Raw genomic sequence first — 20,906 nt, 5'->3', positions numbered from 1 at the left:
TAAATATTCTGAAATGTCACTGGGTACTGGTATCAGAAATCAAATCTAATGAACAACATCTACACGATGTTGACGACAGATTCGAAAAAGGAGGAAATAGCAAAACGGCATCATAAAAAGGCAAAGAAGATTCAGATTGTATACACATTTCTGCAAATTACACATTTATTTTCAAGAAATCTTTTAAATATTTGAAAAATTTCAATGAAACCGCAGCAGACACAGTTTGGTTCTATATATTTTCAAATAATGACTGCACCTTTTGTTTTAAATACATCAATCTGTACCTGTTAAAACAATTATTGTTTCATTGAGCAGTGCAGACCCCCAGTCTCCTAGTGTGAAAAGGCACTTCACTGTGTGAGGGGAAGCAGAGAAGGTGCAGGGCCGGAGCAGCCGTGAGGGTTGAATAGTTTAAAAGCATAATTATACTCATTCATGCAACTTATCAAAAAAAAAGAAAAAAGAAAGGATAATAAACAAAACAAAATACAGCCAAGCACCCAGCCAGAGAGAAATAAATCTCGTATATAACATGATGTAGTACAAAGTTCTGAAAAATTAAGTAGTGACTAGAGAAATTTCCTCTGATGCATCTCCCAGCAACTTTATACTTTTATTGGTTAAGTTTCTGAGTCATTCCTCCAAAAACACTGGCAGCTCACCAGAGAAAACCAACACTTCTGGTTTAAAAAAAACAAAACCAAAAAACAGACACAGTTCAGTTTTTTGCCTGTGCTACAAGTTTTTTTTGAAGTGTTTTTGGTTAGCTACAAATCTTAAAGTGTTACAGCTGAAAATGGAAATGCGCTCCAGACGCAATATGGCAGTCAGAGGTCTGAGGTGGGAGTTGCAGGGCTTTCTGTGGTGACGCTGCCTTGCCTCACTGCTGCGACAGAAGGGCGTTCCTGTTGGCCTTCATCTTCTCAAGGCGCTTTACTAGGTGGTTGTTGGTCATCTCCATCTCCTCTATCTTATCTAGAGCTGTGCGCAGCTGTGGGGGAACAGAGGAGAGACCTTACATTCAGCCCGCTGATGTTTCACACTAGAAAACGCAAGTTGGTCGGTTTCTTTACCTCTCTTTGAAGTTTCCGTTTTTCTGCTTTAAGCTCGTCTTCTATTTTCTCTGAGTTATCTGCTGCTGCCTTGTACCTGGACACTTGCCCTTCAAGTCTGTTAATCTGAAAAAACAGACGCACAAAGATTACAACTGGTGACATGGAGCCCTAAAACTTACAACTTTTTCATATTTCTGTGGCTCATGTTCCTGTAATTTAATGTGGACTATTATTTGGTTTGACATTTCTTTTTCACTTACATTTTGTTCCATTGTACCCATTTCCTGTTCTGCTTTAGAAAGCTTGAATTTGTATTCACTAATCTGTCTGTTGGCATCTCCTACAGAGAAAACAGAAACCAGTAAGTTTGCAATTACAGAAAATGTTCAAAAGGTCATTTCATGTTTGTGTGGATACATAATTATAAAGCCAACTTACTCTGCATCTCAATAAAGTGTAGGTCTGTACCGTTCTCCATCCTCTCCCCATCTGTGTACGCACTGTCCACCTTTGAGTGTTTCTGTCTCTCCTCCTCCAGCTGATTCTTCAGCTTCCTGATCTGAGCCAATAGTTCATCCTTCTCCTCTGCCAACTTCCGTAGCCTGACATCTACACAACAGAAGGAAAATACTTTTAACCGATGCAGTTAACTTTAACAAGCAAAGTGAGTGTGTAGCAACTGCATTCTGCTGCATGTGCTGCCTGGAAAAACATGTTAGAATACAGGATCAGTAAAATGTGAAAAAAAAGTTATTACAAGCTTTGGTACATGTAAATACACGCCTCATCAGATCCCGGCATTTCGCGTTAATCAAACTCATCCTCTGACTCACCCAGCGGGCCCTCTCCTGCAGACTCCAGCACCTGGGCGGCCTCCTGGGAGACCACAGTGATCCCTGAGGACAGAGGCTCGTGGTTGACCTCTCCGTTTGGTGTGCCGTCTGGGATGATGACCAGCCCGTGTTTCTGTGGTGAGAAAACGCTCATTACTGAGGAAAAGGTCCACTCTCTCTGTTGGCAGAACCTTCATAGAGGGTAGAAAGGGTATGCACTGATGATACCACTCCCCCTCACCACCACTGAGTGACCAAACAAACCAGCAGCTGGCCGCTATGAATGGATGGAGCTTTGATACCGAAAACTAAAATCTTGAAAAGTAAAGGCCACTGTAAATGACAATGATCTGTACAAGATACTGAACAGTCAGTGGACTGTGGATGTTTCTGACACACATGTACTGTGTATACTGTATGCAGTATGTAGCTTAACACTGGGGCCTAACTGTTCTCAAACAGGATGTGTCAGGATTTGCCTGGTCAAAATAATTAATAAAGGAATAATAAAGGAAATTCTGGCTGCGTTGGGACAGGTTTTCAAAAGTACTTTCATTATAATCAAAAGTCATTTGCACAACAGCTCTTTCACATTTTAGCAGAGTGTTCTATGTTTTTCATTTACCATGTGTATGCACAATAACATGCTGACTGTTCCGCCACCGCAGGAACTTACCATGGTGATGTCTATGTACAATAACATGTGTATACCGTCTATGAACAACAGATCCATCAGCAATTTGATGAAGTGCACTATATTCAAGGTCAAGTATAGATTAACCTTTTACAGAGAAAATAAGGTGGAAAGAGACACAAAGAGGCAGTAGCAGGTCTGATAGCATTAAATGGCTTCCAGTCAAAAGCTAAAGCCAAAAACTCATTCCTGTAGCCTTGTTTTTTCTTCTGGGACTTCGTGGACCTACCTCTCCTGCTTTGGCCTTCTCCTTGATGTCAGCGAGCTCATCTCTGAGCTCATCTCTCTCATTCCTAATGCAATCAAAGTACTCTTTCTGCCTCTCTAGGGCCTGGCCACACGGACGATAGAAGACAAGAGAGAGGAGAAGAGGCAGAGGAGAAGTTGGATAGACTCTGAACAGAAATGCAACACCACGTGCTACAGCAAGACACGTTCCATGCACAAACATGCATTGTGCACCTCAAGCCAACAACTAGGATGTAGGAACAGACTTAAGAAATAGATGAGGACAAGGTGACATGCTCTCAGAAAATATTACTGGGAAAACTTAAGAGGAGAGGCAGAGCACAGGGGCTGCTAAGCTTGTAAGGAGGGAGATCATTTTTTCTGATATTGCACTTTGTGAAAAGCTACACATAAGTATGAATTTGTCATCATTGAGTCTGACTTTATGAACTAACTGATCCACAGGTGGAACATGCATGTCATGCTAGATTATATGGATTACATTTCTCCTTAAGTCACTTAACAATCCTAAACAACAAAATGTGTATTTCGCAGGCTGTCCCCCTCAAGCTTTAACACAATGCATTGCACACTTGCATTGTTAGCCGAGATTGCAGGATCCAAACTGAAAACCCTGTTATTTCGACATGCAAAAAATCCAAACTGTGAATATGGATGGGTTCTGGTATAGGCTAATGCTTAAGGGTCTCCATCATGCAGAGACAGCATGAGAGGCAAAAGAGCTGGATGAACACTGTGTCTAAAGGCTGAAAAGCACAACCATCTTTTGCTTCTCATATTCTGTCGGAGCACCCACGTGGGACCTCCTACCCCAATCTTTTTGTCCTTCCAGTTTATAGTTTCCTGCAGGTCAAACACCTCTCTGGTGAGGTCATCTAACTTAGTCTGCATTCGCTGGCTCTCCTGGAGTGGTGTTGAGCAGTAACAAGATGACACAGCACAGGATAAGAACAGAACAGGAAAAATTGAAAGGAAAAAAAAGACAAAAGAAGTGAAAATGCACATAAATAGATACAGATACAAAAATGAGAGATATAAAGAGGTGAAACGGGCTGAGAGGAGACTAATTTGAGGAAATAATGCTGAGAGAGGAATGAACGATAGCGTTCAGAGTCAGACAGGACAATGAAACAGAGCTAAACATCAGAAGAGACAGAGCAATACACTGGGAGAGGACCTAGAGGCAGGCCACTGCCAATCTATCCTTATCAGTTCCCGCAGAACACTGTGTCCTTTGCAGCCTGCACAGAGGTACCAACACCTCTCAAGGTGGTGACAGAATAACAGTCTGATGTGGTCACACTGGCAGAGACAGTTTATTTTCATAATGTAAGGGCAGCCTCACCTCTATAAGCTCATCTCTCTGGCGGATTCCCTCTTTCAGTTCTTCTTGTTTATGCTGCAGGACTGTACATGTGTGCTTTTGTCTTTCTAGTTCCTGAAACCACAGACCGAACATTTTAGCCATAACCATTCCATGTAAATAATTTCTAACTTTACCCACATGAAAATGATTTTCTTTAGCATAATAGGATTGAGAACTTTTCCTTGATTGAGTGACATTTCACCTTTGACTTTTCTTCCAGCTCCCTCCTCATCTCTGCCATTTGTTCCTCCATCTCCTCTATAACATCCTTTAGTGTGTCCACTTGATAGATGAGGTTGGCTTTGTCGTTATCCAGCTGTGCATTTGATACCATGGCCTTCTTATACTTCTCCTCCACCTCTGAAAGTGACTCCTGATATGGGTAAAAGCATGTTAATAAACAGAGTAAACTCATATGAAGCTCATCTACATGCATTAGGTGGTCTCTCTGTTATAAAAAGAATTTGGTTTTGTAACGAATTAAACACACCAAACATGCTAGAAACCTTTTTTTTTTAATAATTTCTAAATGTCACATTAAGTAAAGGAATAGTTCTGTACCACCTTTTGTGGTATTTTTCCATTTTAAAACAGGTCATTTGGAACTCATATGTGATGTGCAAGTGGTGACATTGAACAGACAATAATTAGAATGCATTGAATCACTTTCAGAAGTGAAACAAGGCAATAGTTTGAAATGGGGATCTGAAAGAGAGAACTACAACTGAACCAGGAAACAAGATGATGAAAGGTTGTCTAGCTAAAGTGCATCAGCTCTATCAAACTCTACCAAGAACAAGCCAGGAGTCAGGTTTGTTAGTAAACTACTCTTATCAATAAAATATACTCTGTCCTTTCTAAGAGAACAGGAAGCTGTTGAAGCTACTGGAGAAGTCAAACCAGAGGGCCTTCCAACACTGAGGCAATGAAAGCCTGGTCGGAAGAGGAGCCTCTTAATTGAAAGCATTGCTGTTATCTGTCAGCAGGTGGAGCTTGTTACTCTTCTTCTTACATCTCTGACAAGAGCTGAATTGTGGGAGTGTCTTCATTTCAGGGCACAACCAGTGAGTTGGATCAAAACAGGAAGTGAGGGAAGATCATGCAAATGAAAGGGTCATTACACAATTCAGAGTGGGAGCACGCAAAGAGACGGTTGTGGTGTTAGGAGCTACAGGAGGGGGGCACAGAGGGGTATGAGTGGGAAGGCAGGGGGTTAGTGTCGCCATACTGCTCCCAGAGGACAAGAGAAGGCATGCTGTGAGCTCAAGCCCCTCTACCTTCAGCTCTTTAAGCCCCTGCATGTACCGCCCTTCTACATCCTGAATCTGGTCCTTTAGTTCATAGATATCCTGTAGGGCAGATGGAAGGAATGGTTGCGGTGAACTGGGGCATCAGAGAGGGTAGGGAGTATCAAGGAGAGATAACAAAGCGCCCGTGCTGCCATCTCAAAGACAGTCTAGCTGGCATACACTTGACCACCCAGGTATAAGGAACAGCTATGCAGGACACATGTCACATCCAGACCTCCCGTGCATACTTCAAGAAAAAACGGTTAAAGCAGACACTTAGAACAGCAGGGAGGGCAAAATAGAGGCAATGCTGTGGGAGGTTCATATGCAGAAACAGATGTTTATATAATTTTCTCAAACACAGAACATATGGATTATATATATGATAAATTAAAAAAATACTGTAAGAATGTGATGATAACCAACAGAGTCTAAAATAAGTACAATTTTACTCCATACGTTTGCATTTCTATCAATTTATTCAGGCACATGTATAGAGAGCTGGAAATGTGTGTTTTGTACACCTTACCCTAAGTTCACTCAGACTGGTGTCAGGGTCATAGACGCTACCGGTGTCTGTGCTGCCACGCCGTGACGAAGTGCCACCCAGCGATGCCAGCGTGGCTGCTGAGAGGCCTGGGGTGGCACAGCGGGAGGATGGCTGCAAACCCAAAGTGCCACAGAACTCCAGTCAGAAAAAACACAAAAACAGCATAGCACAGCAAAATGCAACACAACTCCGACATGTTAGTCAGCAACAGGTCTCTGCAGCGATTCTGCCCCTATTTAAATCCCCCTGAGGGAGGAACTCTCTTAAGTGGATTTTATAAACTTGACAAACTAGCTTACAATCAAAACAGGCTGTGTGTATTAAACCCGGATCATGCTTGATGTGTTGCCACCATGACACTAACTACCTAATGTACTATTTTATAGGTCAGTGTAGGATTTTACCTATTGACTTCTGGTGTGTAGTTACATTCTTTTGGAAATCTACTTCATTGGGCCCTATGTGTAGCCAGTGAATATAAAATGAGATCACCGGAACACCTAATGAAAACCTATTCTGTTGCTTGGTGAAGATATTGAATGAATAAAGTAAAATACAAAATAATGGTGCACTCACCCGACTATAATCTGAATACTGCTTGTCACATTTTTCATCCAGCTGAAACAGAAAGAAAATGCACTCTAGAATTAGCTGCACACTGTTTTGAGAACCATGCGTCTTGTGTGGTCATGCTTTGAGCTGTGTCCTTTATCTGTAAATTAGGGAGTTAGTCCAGGAGTAAACATGAGTCGGGGATAAGTGCTGCATGTTCACAGAGTTGACAACCAGACAAGCAAATTAATCTGAGTGAATCACACCACTCCAAGAAGATATATTTTCTAAGTCCATGCTGCTGCACACTGCAGCACTGCAGTCGCATCCACTTCAGCTACCCTTATATCAGTCTATTCATTTATAAGGTTATGAATAAAAAACACAGGATGTGTTATTTTTGATCATGCATAAGTTATAAAATAATTCATCCATCATTTGTGTTGCACTGCATTTCCCAACCAACTGTTGTGAGCTTAGTTAAGCCACTTACAGCGTCCAGATCTGGAATGCTCAAATCATCAAGGTCAGACACAATACTGCCCCTTCGGTTGGAGCGGCTGAAATAATCAGCAGCCGACTCACTAATGTCAGAGAAGTCAGATGACTGCTTACAGCACACACAGGATGAAGATGACAGGTAGAGAAATAAATAACAACAAGGGCCAACGAGTAAAAATCATCAGAGAGTAAAAGGATAGAAGAAAAACAATGACATTTACTATACAGACAGAAGAGATCACTCATGGTCAAAGCATTTAAATTCTATGATAGGTAAGAAGCTGATACTCTTACGCAGTACAATACAATAACAGGAACAGTTGAAAAAGCTTTGATTACTAGATCATCAACAACTGTGACAGAACAGCATCAGTCTAGATTTTTCACAGCCCAGGGCCTACAGCTCACCACACTGTCCCTGCGGCCCCTGCTGAAGCGTTCCTGGGACACACTGCTGACGGTGTCATCATCCGAGGTAGACTGAGAGGAATACGCACACATACAAACACACAAGCACACACACGCACATGATGAGGAGACAAAGTGAAGTAAAGGGTGGCTGCATGCCCAAGGCTTTCTCTAACACACGTCTTGTTCAAACAGCAACACGCAGACATCCAGCAGCAGTCTCTGTATTAAACTGATTATTGGATTACTCTAAAAACTGTAAACCTATAAGTAGTGCCAATTCATGCAATTAGGATAATTTAATCAAATGCACCAACTGAAACTAAGTCAGATAAGACAACTTTGCTACAACATCTTAGGCTACACAGCACAGTACTGCTCAGCTCAGCTCACACGCTTTAGTGTCAATTAGGATGCTGTCCCCTAAAGCAAACTCTAGCCCGTTTGGTATGAGTGGTCAACATTATCCACAGGAGGAGGAGGGAAGCCTGGTGCTGAGAGGGGGCGAAGGGGACCCTGTTAGCAGTTGGTGTACATGTGTGTGGTGTTAGCTGACATCATGCTGGGTGGCGGTGGATATAAGGTGCTCACCACAGGGCTGCTGCGAGTGGAGCTGGCTCCAGAGGAGTACCAGCTGTATTCAGAGGGCTGTGGATGGGAGGAGGAGGACAGGACAGGGGATCAGCATGAATACACAGGTTAGGCCACAGGCACAACAGCACGCAGCTGTGGTGGTGACACTGCTGAAACGCTGTCTGACAGACATTCAGAAGACTTACAGCTCTTGAACTGTAGCCCGAGCCGTAAAGACCAGTGTCGTCGTAAATAGAGGCCTGAGGGCACACGTGGGAGACAATGCAGGACTCAGCAAAACACGAGAGGGAACAGTAATCTTTGACGCACTAGCTAAGTAGGTTGAGTAAAAAGACTTTCTCTGCCCAATGCAACAGAAACTGCATGCAGAAACAGAAACACCCATTATTTCCAACATCAATTTGTTTCAGTGTTGTAGAACAAAAGCCCTAGTTTCACACAAACATGTGTCTTATCTAACTGAAGCACAAATCTCTGGCCACCCCCAAGTCCTCAGAGTGTCCAGGAGCTAAATATAAGTTGCTGGGCATCCTATCAGATGTATTTGGCCACAAAAGAGGGGGGAGGTCTACTTCCGAATGTAACTAGAGGCATGCAGAGAGATGCTGGTCACCCAGTGGACAGAAAACTGACCATGCTGTAGCTGCGAGACAGCCCCGTGCCAGTGATGGAGGACAAGGAAGTGGTGGCCTGTCAGAGAGGAAGGGAGCAGGGAAATGTCAGTTTAGAGGACAGAGGAGGGCTGTAGCAGGAATGTGAGGTGGAGAGACATTAAAGAGCTGCAGCAAGTGGAAACAGGATGAATGTTTTGCTGACCCTGTAGCATTTAGGTCCTTCAGCTGAGTGTTGAGTGGAGGTGAAGTAAGGTGAGGTGAGGTGAGGTGAGGTGACATTGTCACTGTCTACTGTTTTTAATACTGATAGAGCACCGCTTTTGTCAGTCAGTCAGCAATTTACATGAATTCAAATGATCGTAACAACTTTTGTAGAGTGGATAGATATCTCATTCCAAAAGTCAAGCTTTGGCTTTCTACAACATAACTAGGCAACATTATGTACAATTAGCATGTTTCTCTCTTTGCTTGGATCCTTTTATGACACACAAAAAATAGCCCTTATTGCAGCTGTATAACAAGTATAAACAAGTATAAATGTCCAATACACTAGACCACGCAGATAAAAGTACACTGCTTCAACTGGCATTCAGTTTCACTGGGTGTCCTTTAAACACACCAGCCTGTGTATAAAAAGTCTAACACTTTGACAGCACTCAGAGGAGGACTGACCCGTGGCTGATAGGTGGAAGTGGAGAGTAGAGGTGGTGGTTTGGTCTTCGTTAGGCTGGTGTTGTTTCTTTGATCATGGTACAGACCAGTCTGGAAGAGTAGTTACATGAAATGACCTCAAACAAAGACTGACATAACATATTTTAGCCTCCAGTGTCAGACGTCTATGTGACACTTCTAATAAAAAGTAAATTTTATCGGGGGTAAACATCAACAGTAAATCATCACTGCAAACCACTATTGTTAATCTACACTGCCTCCATGCTCGAGGCTGCAGCAGAGACATCAACACTAAGAGAGCACACTGACCAGCAGGCCCTTCTTCGAGGTGCTGGATGAAGCCTTTTTATGGCCATACAGGTCATTGTAGACAGAACTCTGTTCAGCACAGAAAAATATACCAAAAAAAAAAAAAAAAAAAAACAAAACCCAACTTAAAATGAGACAAAGATCCAGAAAAAAAGCCTAGGGCAGTAATAAATGGATGATCGACACACATGTACATACAGTGGAGCGGGTACTCTTGAGGACGGAGCTAGTGGAGAGGCCATCGGACTGAAAAGACAACAGGACTCATAAGAATTATGATGAGAAGACAGTCAAACATCTGAGAAGCTCTAAGCACAGCTGGTTAGAGGAGGTCTTAGGTCTGTACTGGCAAAACACATTTCATATGTCTTACTAACGCTAGGTTAGGTGTACAGTAGGTTGAGTAATCCAACACAGCAGCTGACAAGGCAAACCATTTATTTTTCTGCACCTTGGCAAGGCCACAGTGAAGGATCAAAGACAATCACAATGGTTGTGTGATGTTACTATGTAAAGCAAATGTGATGTTAAAAAAGCAGAGTCAGCCTAAAGTTTAACTTTTTTTTATGAGTGGGTACAAACGCAGTCTATCAGCACTTCTATTGTCTATCTAATCCTGTTGAAAACCGCTACTGGCAATGTGTTTCTGTGTCCATACTGTTGTTTGCCGTTGCCCAAATGTCTTGTCAACGTACAAATTTTCCAGCACAACAACGATGGAAATTTAGAAGCTGAGAAATGTTTCACTTTATGAAACTTCTAAATCAAACTTTAGTCAGTCCATCAGAATCACACAGCAACGTATTCGAGAATGATACAGGGAGATGGGGAAAAGAAGGTGAAACAGATCTTTCCAACAATCTCGCCTCAATGCCATGTCTCCCTCCAGGTATAACCTCATCTGTCATATTCGAATCTCTAGCATGAAAAGGGTATAACTGGAGCACAAGAAGAGGACACGTGTTGAAGAAGGGAGGATCAAGAAAATCTGAAAACTCTGATTTTTGTTGAGCACATACTTTGCACATACTACAGAAGTTAGTTCTGCTTAGCATAATGAAGTTAGCCAGACCTGGACTCTGGTTACATGCTGCGAATCCAGGTACTCAAGCTCCAAACTCTACACAATTATAAATTATGCTCTCACACACATGCACACACAACGCACCAAGGCATCTTTTCTACGGGAACTGGATCGACTTCTACTAGAGCCCAAGTCACGTACTGCTGATGACGTTGACTTCAAAGTAAAAACAGACAAAGGCAAACATTATGACAAATCTTCTGTAGGACAAGTATGCTATGACCCAAAAAAAGTATTTCAACCCGATGTATTCATTCAGCATGTGCTTTCCTAACAAGAACAATGGCTTTCACACTTCAGCGTGCCCCTATGAGAGCACAGTCTTGATAAAACTGGCAGGGGTGTATTATGTACGCACCCTGTAGCTGCGGACTGACATGACATCATCATCCAGCCCCTGTTAATGTGGAAACATGGAGTCACAGCAGAAAAGCAGAAAGAGAGGAACATGGGTGATGAGAGATTAACTGCAGGATTAAAGGAGACATAAGAAAGGAAATATAGGCAGACAAAGAGGAAGTGTGTGGGGGAGATACAGACCCGGCGATGACGACTGCTGGATCTACTACTACTAGAGGCTCTGGCTTTTTCTGTGTCAGCCTGGAGTCAGGAAGGAAAGTTGGTAAGAATTATGGGGTGAAAGTAGAGAGGCTAAATCACAGGGGTGAATAAGGTCACTGCAATGGTTAACAGTTGCTATGCAAAGCCCAAACCATGCAAAACAACTTCTGTCATTATGTTTATAACCAAATGGATGTCAAACATTCGCAAATGTTATTCTCTTTAAGCACCACAGCAAAATTAATGATATACAAGAACAGCAAATATACTGCACATTTTTGTCTCATCTGTTCTTTAAAAAGGCAACATAACAGTGCACACTAAAAAGCTCTGCTTCTCTCACTGTGTCCATACACCAACACACATACAGATTAATTCCATGCAAAACTGGCTCATTAACATTCAAAACCATCCATCATTTCTGAGGTAGCTGGAGGTTGGAGGAGTATGGCTCAATGTCCAAACCACCTTCTTGCATGCAGACTCGCCCACTCTAAATAAAGTCAAAAGCCAAAGCCTGTTCTACAGATACACGCAGTCACAGATTACGGTGTCTCCAAAGCAAATACACTGCTCAGGCATATTTCCACAGTGAGGTACAGTGTAGTCTGTGAGTCAAGTGTAAACGGTCAGGGTTGACTGGGGCTCAGTCCCACACAACAGGCCGTTAGTGGACTGTGAGGCTGCAACACTCTCTTGCTCTCCTACCATCCACTGGTGGATCTGACCCCATTTTCTGTTGCTACTGCCAGATGAGTGGTAAGAAAGCTGGATAGAGGGAGGAAATGCCAGGAAAAACATACAATCATACTTCACTCAAAACTATGAAAATGTAAAAACTGGGTGACATTCAGTACAGGAATAGAAATTTTGGTTACATCTGTGGACATGCAGCACTTGCATTTTTCTTTCTGTGGGTATGGTTTTGTATATGAACGATCAGATCAATCTAAAAATTTCTTTCAAGAAGCAGCACCTCTGCACCAGTGACTATGGATGCAGATAAGCAGCTTGCAAAAACTGAGTTAGTTACTCTAGTATCTGGCCAGAGTACATGTAAAAACAACAAATATACAGGATAGAAGAAGGCCAAATTCCATATTCATTCTCCAGCTGATCTGTGTTGAGAGCAGCAGTTATGGGACATTACACTATCTCGCTTGTTGGGTTGAATAATGGTCACAGTGCATCGTTGCCAGTCAGGTCCATTTTGTGTTGCATACCTCTTTCTGCTGCCGTTCAAGTTCTCTCATTCGAATATCCCTGGCCTCTGCCCGGGCTGCCCTCTTCGCTGCCAACCTCGCTTCTGCCTGTGAGACACAACATGAACACGCTTGTTAGCCGTGAATGGAAAGTGGTAAAGGTGCCCCTCTCTAAGGACACGCCCAAGTTCAACGGAGTGGACAGTTTAAATCAAAAAACAATCACACAGTAGATTTAACATGAGTATATTTGGGTACTTAATTCATCCGCTTCCACTGGAAAATGTTCACATGCCTTGATTTCATTTCTTTACAGTCTCTTAAGTGTCACTGTCAAGGCCTATGAGAGTCCAGCTTCTTCCCCTTGCTGGAACCAAATTACCCAACCCTTTGATGATGAGGCTGACTTTATGGTAGTGCTGATTGGTGTGGTTTATTATTAGGATATTTAAAAATATATAAAATAAAATTAAAATTAAAAAAAGATCCTAAAAATAAGAACTGCTTTGTTTTCTCAGATATTAAAGTTAGTTTAGAGGATGGTAATGTGCAGCATCAGAATAATGCGTCAAGTCTTTAATACCTTTCCTTGTACCAAAAACCTACTCCAGTATTAGCTCAGTTATACTGGTATTGCTGTACACTTTGATAAGTAACAAGAAATTGCAGTATGTTAATGCTAGAGGATAGTCTGAGTTGGCAGTTTATCAAGTACACCTAAGTAAAACTAATATAGTCTAATACAGTGCATAGTTCCCCAATAAATCCTACCTACATCCAAGTTATAATGTTTTGTTTTTGTTTTAGAGAGTTGCTGATTCAACTTTATGTTCATTTTGGAGGATGTAGTGCATAATGCTGAACTGTACTGCATTTTACAGAAAGCTCTTTCTCTGTAAAATGCAATACAGTTCAGCACTATGTACTTTAGCCTACCGTCATTGATATACAGTAAATAGACTGGACCAAATAACAGAAAAACCTGTTAGTACATCACAAAACAACTAAACAGAATCAAAAACTGAACACCATTTCAGCGGAAAGAAAGAAAAAACAAAAAACAAAAAACAAAAAAACAAACAAGTCCATACTGTAGTGTGCCCTAGTTGACCAGTTTCCTCTGTGAGCTCTGTTATCCTGTCCACAGCGAGTGCTTGGGATGCCTCATCACAAACAACATGTGTTAACGATCAGTTTCAGGCGGGTTAATTTAAAGCCTTGATGTGGGAGATGCCAATAGTGCACAAACAAACTGACAGAGAAGGACAGTATTAAGAGAAAACAAAGTGACTCACAATAGTGTGGTTTTGCTCAGTCAGTAAACATGAAGGCGATTTTACAATATCTAACTAGCTGAACCTTATGAAGTACAAACAAGTCGAAGTCAAAGCTAAACTAAGCCCAATAAACTCTCCTCTGGGGGAAAAGTGAGAAGAGTCATCCCAGAATTTTCCCCCGACTGAGTCAGAATATGAACAGGAGCTAATTTTACAGTGTACCTCAGCAGAAGGGGCTAATTTAGGCGAGTCCCTACTCAGCCCTGCGGAGTCTACGTAGACTATCCTTCCATTACGTCCCGATTACTAATTAAATACTGCACATGCTTGAAAACTAAACATCCCACCACTAAAGAATGGCACACTTGCTAATGAAACCCAGCCCTTTATCTCTAACTACAAGACAGTCCATAAATACTGCGCATGGTGTGTATCTCACTGCAGACACACACTTTGAGCATTCCAGCAATTTCTTATCTGCACTGCCAGAATAGAAGGCCTGTGGGCATAGGCTATTCCTGTTTCAATAATAGCCTGGAGTGAAGAAACATCGTTTTATAGTAATGGTGAACAACCACCCCAAATTCAGATTCTTTCTACCTATACATCTATTGTTGTGTGAAAGGATTGTTTAAATCTAGTTAATACCAAATTTTGAATATAAAAACAGAAAAAGACACTTGTGGTGGAGGTTTAGGTAGACTTTAATAGTAGGAGGAATTAACCTGTATTCAGTTGGACAGTTTAGTTCAGTTTAGTACAATAACCATCTTGTTTTACAGTCATATCCAAAGAAAGGCAAGGAGTGAAAACCATGACCCTGCATGATACTGTTTGGGAAAGTTGAGGTGATGAGTGAGATAAAATGATGACTATCACATAAAAACATTCATGTCTGTATAGCTAATACACAACTCTTAAATTTCACCATCACTGATTGATGTCAACAAATATCATCAAAGATATGTGATTCCTGTGTAAGATCTAGTTCACTATGTAAGATTTATGAAACACTTATGGTTAAACATTGTTTTGCAAGTGTATATGCCATGTGGCTACACAGAGTAGCTATTCCCTATGGCTACTCTGTGTGCATTCATACATTTGTACTAGGTGAAAAAGGAAGTTAAGTTGTGAGAGCGCTTGAATGAGAAAGCAGGAGAGACGGCTGGCCCTGTGCACTGCACCTGTCGAGCTGTCTGACAGTATGACCTGCTCTGCACAGCAGCACAGCTGAGCTCTCTGTCTCTGTCCTATCTATAGCTTGGCCCATCCGGCCCCAGCTCTCCGACAGCCACATCATGGGGCTGGGAGGGTAACCTGAGCAGCAGAAGTTCGCCATCAAACACACCTCCAGCACTATGGGCAATAGGAGTCCAGCAGTCCACCATGAGATCACCTGGAGCACTCAGAGTCACAGAGTATGATAAATACCAGCTAATACCCAAGTTAGGGTAGCTCCAAAGAGATATAGGGATTTACTACTTTTAACGTTTTATATAACTATAAATTATATTAAAAATTACTGTCTGGGGGTTTGGGAGTGTTGGAAGGACAAAACAAGAAACTTGGACACATCTGGGCTCTGGAAAGTTGTAAGAAACTACACAATTAATCAAAAATTAATCAACAGATTAACCACTAATCAAAATAATCAACACAATATTCCACTATTGAAACTGCACTAGAACTTGCAGTCAGCAAACTTATGATGTAAAATTAAATAATTAGTAAATGCATTAAGCATCTCCAGCTTCATTGGTAAGAAATACACGTACAATGCATACATTAAATGGAAGGTGCAGATAATGCTGTTAATGCTGCTGTAAATGGAGTACATTAATATCCTGAAAAAAAAAAAAAAAAATAGATGTTTAAATGCAGAAATGCTCCTACAAAGTGGTAGATTTGTTTAGATACATAGATAGTCAGTTTTAAAAATAAGCTTGTACAGTCACTCTATGTACACTAGAGTGGTCTATGTTATGTAAATGACTAAACGGACCTCTCCTTTAACATTACATCAGACCAGTCCTTAAACATGGTGATGGCTTGGTGTTTTATGTGGTACTTTAATAAGACATACACTTCTTAGTTTTACAACAAAATACAACTCTTAAAAAGCTTACATAATCAGGGAGTTGGATCAAATTGACAGTCCTTGTCCAGTTATTAACAGGCCCTTAGGTATGTGCTTTGTTCTCTGTGGCCTAAACAGTCTCATACGATAAAAGAAAGTGTGACACCTTCAATAGCATTAGCGCCTTGTTGATACAACAAATAAAAATCATATGGACTATGAACTACGGATTAGACACAAACACACTCCCTCCGTATACTAAGAAAAGTCAATGATTGCCATGTTCAAGTACCATTAGCTCCCTTAGATCCTAATCTGAGGCACAACCGGTATGAGATGATCATCTAATTCTAACGCTTGGCCACAGTCAGATTTGTAAGCAAGCTGCTGGTATTCATAACTGACTGTCCAGTAATGTAAGAAGCTGGTGACAGTGCAGGCTCAAATTTAGAGTCATTTTCAGCGGAGATCCGTGCCAAGCACAGGCAGGCAGGCTTTAACTCTTCTTAACCAGGCACAGAAAACACTAAGCAGAAGCTGAAGTGTTTTGAAGATTTGTTTGGGAGGGTGGTGATGTGCAACAAGTTAGACGCTGACCCCATGAACTCCCTGCACAGTTGATCTAATCTCTGGTTTGCTCCACAAAGAGATTCAGATTTAGGACTTGACTGGGAGGGTCAGATGACTCATGTTTCTATGATTGGCCTGCAGGACTATAAAGAGTGCAAATGGAGCCTTGTGCTTAGTGCCCAAGAATGAGGCACTGCACAGCTTTCAAACAGCACAGATGAAGCATTCTTAAAAGTGGGCCAAGGAAAATATGAATGAAAAACTGATTTATCCAGTGTTACATTTCCACTTGTAAAAGCAATAAATCATTTGACTTGATCTAAAACCTTCACAATAAATCTGCAGACAATGTGGCCATTTTATCTATGCCTACCAAACTTAAAAAAAAAACAAAAAAAACAACCCCCCTTTAAACTCTGAAAAATGATCTTTATGTATAATGTTTTTAACTACCCCATTCTAGGAAAAAAGGCAAAGGAATGGCAGCCCTGCTGTGGAACAAAATGGAATAAACCCTGGGCAAGTTGTTACAGGCCAGGCAGCTTCTCTCATCTGCCCCTGCCCATGCCCCCCCACCCCCAAACAAAAACACTACAAGTCAAGAAAATCTCTCTGTGGTCCAAACCAGCTGTCTCCGCTTGCTTGGGTTAAAAAACCAATTGACTAGCAAAACCTGAATATCCACATATTTGATATGCTTCAGAGGCCCATTTACTGACACAACTTGGACTAGCACACTTCAAATTAACATAATTGGTTGCATAACAGATTCAGTATACCTTTCTGTCTCTGGTTGACTAAACAACTGGCCGAGAGTTTTGTAAGCAAGCCTAAAGTCTGACATATGACACATCATCTGCTGATCTATTGGACTCTGCATTAAAATCTGAATCTAGTCCTAATATTCACAGACAGACGACTAAGGTAGGCCGATTTGATATGTGCCCTAATATTTCAGTTTTTTCAAAGCTGGCTTACAATCTATAGAGTTGTGATCAAATCTTAAATTTTGGCTTATGTCCTTAAAAAAAAACCTGCACAACTGTCAATCATCGTCAGAATGACTTAATTTTTCTTAATCCCTGACCTCATTTTCAATACTTCTGATCCATTTCTTAGTTTGATCAAAATATCATAATGCTGTTCCAAATCATTAGGTTTTCAAAAGTACAGAATAATGATTAAGTTCTATCTGTGTTTGAAAGATGCTAGCTGAATAATTTTCACAATCATTAGAGCAAACGCTTAACTGCCTGTTGGACTGTAATGTAAAGAAACTGCTGAGCAAAAGTTGACCAAATTTGGATTGGATTTGAATTTTATATTAAGTCAACTTTAAAAATGATATAATTACTTTAAATACTTAAGTTTTCTTCAATATTTTCACACAATTTAAAAACATAACACTTGGAAGTTGATCAAAGTATTTTCTTTGGTTTAAGTAGTGACACTGATGTGATAAGGGTTACAGAACTAAAATTAGCCTTCATAAACATAAACATTTTCAGGTTTTGGTAAAACATTTCATCAATATGTATTAGTTTAAAAGGTCTCTCTTTTGGCCATGGTGCAGTGTCAGACAATCATATGAGTGCTGATAACGGTTTCAACAGTCTACTCATGTTCCCTTTATTTTAAAATGTGATGATGCTGCTGCCTAAATTAACAACATCAGAGATTGACAAATCAATCCTCTACCTATGCTTGAAGAGCCCATTATCTGGATGAGAATAAACAAGAAAACCTGAGCTGGACAAAATAATATTAGTATTGATTCAGCAATGCATGATTATAGCAATATAGGGAGAATGTAACCCAGGTTCATCCCACTATGCTCCAAACTGGACAAACCGGGTGTATGTGATGGGGTATGAACTTACCTCTCGGGCAATGCTACTCAAGGCCTCATCTTCTGCTGAGAACCGATCTTTCAGAGGGGCACGCTTTCTACCAGAGCCTTGTGTCCCCATGTTGCCTCTGCAACTGTAGCTCCACCAGTGATGTATAAGGCCAGAAAATACACAAGAGTGTATGTAAATACCTAGAGATAAAAAGTAGAGGAAAAAGAAGCTTCAACATGGCGGTAAATAAAGTCAAGTGTTAGAGTCAGAATAATATGACATGTGCATTAGGGCTGTCTCCAGTTTCAACTACGCTTCACTGTCTATGGCTTTATGGACTCACTAACAACCCGTACACTCCCTAACTCTTACTTCCATTCCTGCAAAAACCGACAGTCAGTCACCTATGGCACCAACAAGGGCTTTGGATAAACAGTTGTTGCTGACATGAACCAGCTTTAAATGTGACATGCAGGACCACTGCAACTTTGTAAATCAGCATTTTAATATTACATTCCAATAACGAACAGCTAATGAGGTCTACAGAGGGATGATAACAATAACTTCTACGTCTGAAACTGATCTGAACCCACGATTGTTCACTAATTTGGCTTGCGTCAACGGCTGCTATAATAGTATTCCAATATCATCAACATGATAACATCTGTCTGATGGATATCTAGGCAATATCAAAGTTAACGGATCGCATCGATAGAACAGCACTGTAGCTGGCTGGTACAGACAGGGTGGAAAACGCCTAGTTTAGGACCCGGCTGAGTCAGACGACCCAAGCGAAGAATGAGCACTCCCTGTAGACATTTGCTGATCTAAACCCCATGGATTCAAAATTCAAAATTAACAGTCTGACCACTCCGGAAACGCTGGCTAGCAAATCAATGAATTGGGATCATTCAAATGACAACATAAGTTATTGTTAGTTTGCTCGAACAATTTTCCACCCACTAACAAAGCAAACATTACTGTCCCTATACTATGTCCATTGAGGCATAGGGATAATAACCACCAGCTACGTTAAAGCTGAAGTTACACCAATGTACTGCCCTGTTAGCGTTAGCTAATCAATTATACTACTGTTAACGTTGACTGATGTTAGCCAGCTCCTGGCAAGCTAACTACGGGCGCTAACTAGCATTTCATCCCCCTGAAATTCCCATTAAAAAGTTACCCTTTTAAGGACCCTTCTTATTGTGCTTCCACCGAAGCTAACGCTCTACAAAAACGACAACTATCCGGACATGTCCTTCCCACGGCGATGACCCCCAGCACCGAAGACAACACAGGGAGCCAAGGCTAGCTGACCTGTTTAGCTGGATAGTTAGCTTGGGTAGCCAGTAGGGGTAACCTCGACTCTCCTGAGAGACAAACAGAGCAAACTGGCACTGATCCTCCCGTCACATTTCATATCCCAAAAATACATATTTTTTACCTTCGCGACACCTTTTAATAACCCGCGATAGTGCCAAGGTGTTGTCCCTTTTCTCCTGGAGGTTTAGGGGAGAGCCATTCGGCTTCTCTTCAGAGATTGATTGTGTTTTTGTCCACACTGACAGCTGTCATCAGTCCGCCTTTCTACCGCTCTCCACTGCCCTCCTTACCTAGTTTCCACACACACTGGTTAGCTCCAAAGCACCCGGATGTTGGGAAAAAAAATTTGGGTGTGATGCTGCCTTCAAGGACAGTCAGACAAATCACCAAGTCAAGGTTTGTGCCCGACTGGGAGAGAGTGCTTTTCCGAGGAGTGGTAGTTAATGGTTCTTGCATAACTACATACGAAGCGACTTTCCGGGATTTAGCTTTTAGGGGCTGACAGCATGGAAACTGTCACCAAGCAATGACGCAAACTGCTTGCATTACTGTTACCATATAAATACCCATCTGTAATAGACAGTTTATTGGTTCTGACAATCCGTAGTTGGTTCCCATTTGATCCATATTCAAGCTATACATGACTCTCATTGTTAAAATTACCTGGAGAAGAGTCTTTTTTAAATAACAAAGATCATTTCAGCATATAAATTGTTTTAAGCCTAGATAACTTTAAAATCCAATCTATAAGAGTATGTTTCCTTTTTCCAGGTAATTTTTCCTGTATTAAGTAGCCTAATGTCATATGCAACGTCAAAATTCGCCCATTTTCTACTTTGACCTTTTCACATCAGAAAAATTGGTATAATTATAGAGTATATAATAAAGAATTCCATTTTTGGCAGAATGTTGAGTAGGATATTTTGGTAATTTTTTCCATCCATAGAGTGAACAAGATTTTATTTATTTATTTATTTTATTTAATGCAATTATAGTACAGCACCACATTTTATTTGTTAGTACAGGTCGCTAAATAGGTATAGCTGATAACTAACTAATATAAAGACGGGTGACAAAACGGAAAACCCTGAATAAATGAGTTGAGGAACATAACGAATGCAGATGTTTCCACACAGGTGCAATGCAGGGTACAATTAAACAGTTAACATCCAATCATGCTCTGTGGCCTGTATAAAAATGCTGAGCAGGCCCAGTTAAATCGTGATACAAATCAAGATGGCAAAAAGAAAAAGGACTTTGAAAGAGGTTTCATTGT

General features: G+C 41.1%; 1 protein-coding gene across 11 annotated transcripts; it reads right to left on the bottom strand.

The window, feature by feature from the left end:
• Window positions 1–143: 143 nt before the first annotated feature.
• On the bottom strand, window positions 144–19,984 carry lrrfip2 (leucine rich repeat (in FLII) interacting protein 2). Of its 11 annotated transcripts, XM_040139112.1 has the most exons (27): window positions 19,752–19,984; window positions 18,344–18,504; window positions 12,558–12,644; window positions 12,043–12,102; window positions 11,314–11,373; window positions 11,132–11,170; window positions 10,858–10,929; window positions 9,888–9,935; window positions 9,690–9,758; window positions 9,381–9,470; window positions 8,728–8,784; window positions 8,280–8,333; window positions 8,092–8,148; window positions 7,501–7,572; window positions 7,085–7,198; window positions 6,616–6,657; window positions 6,019–6,150; window positions 5,478–5,549; window positions 4,403–4,573; window positions 4,180–4,272; window positions 3,645–3,737; window positions 2,815–2,916; window positions 1,892–2,024; window positions 1,497–1,667; window positions 1,319–1,398; window positions 1,077–1,181; window positions 144–994 (listed from the first exon to the last, which is right to left on the bottom strand). In XM_040139112.1, exons 2-27 carry the CDS (start codon window positions 18,431–18,433, stop codon window positions 884–886), a joined length of 2,274 nt encoding a protein of 757 aa, XP_039995046.1. In that variant the 5' UTR covers window positions 18,434–18,504; window positions 19,752–19,984; the 3' UTR covers window positions 144–883. The 11 variants fall into 11 exon arrangements, with proteins under 11 accessions (XP_039995046.1, XP_039995048.1, XP_039995047.1 ...); XM_040139114.1 differs by lacking the exon at window positions 8,092–8,148 and having other exon boundaries at window positions 19,752–19,983; XM_040139113.1 differs by lacking the exon at window positions 8,728–8,784 and having other exon boundaries at window positions 19,752–19,983.
• Between the last annotated feature and the right edge of the window lie 922 nt (window positions 19,985–20,906).

The sequence above is a fragment of the Xiphias gladius genome, chromosome 11 (assembly GCF_016859285.1).
Source record: "Xiphias gladius isolate SHS-SW01 ecotype Sanya breed wild chromosome 11, ASM1685928v1, whole genome shotgun sequence".
NCBI lineage: Eukaryota > Metazoa > Chordata > Actinopteri > Istiophoriformes > Xiphiidae > Xiphias > Xiphias gladius.
This window is presented reverse-complemented; position numbering and strand designations above follow the sequence as displayed.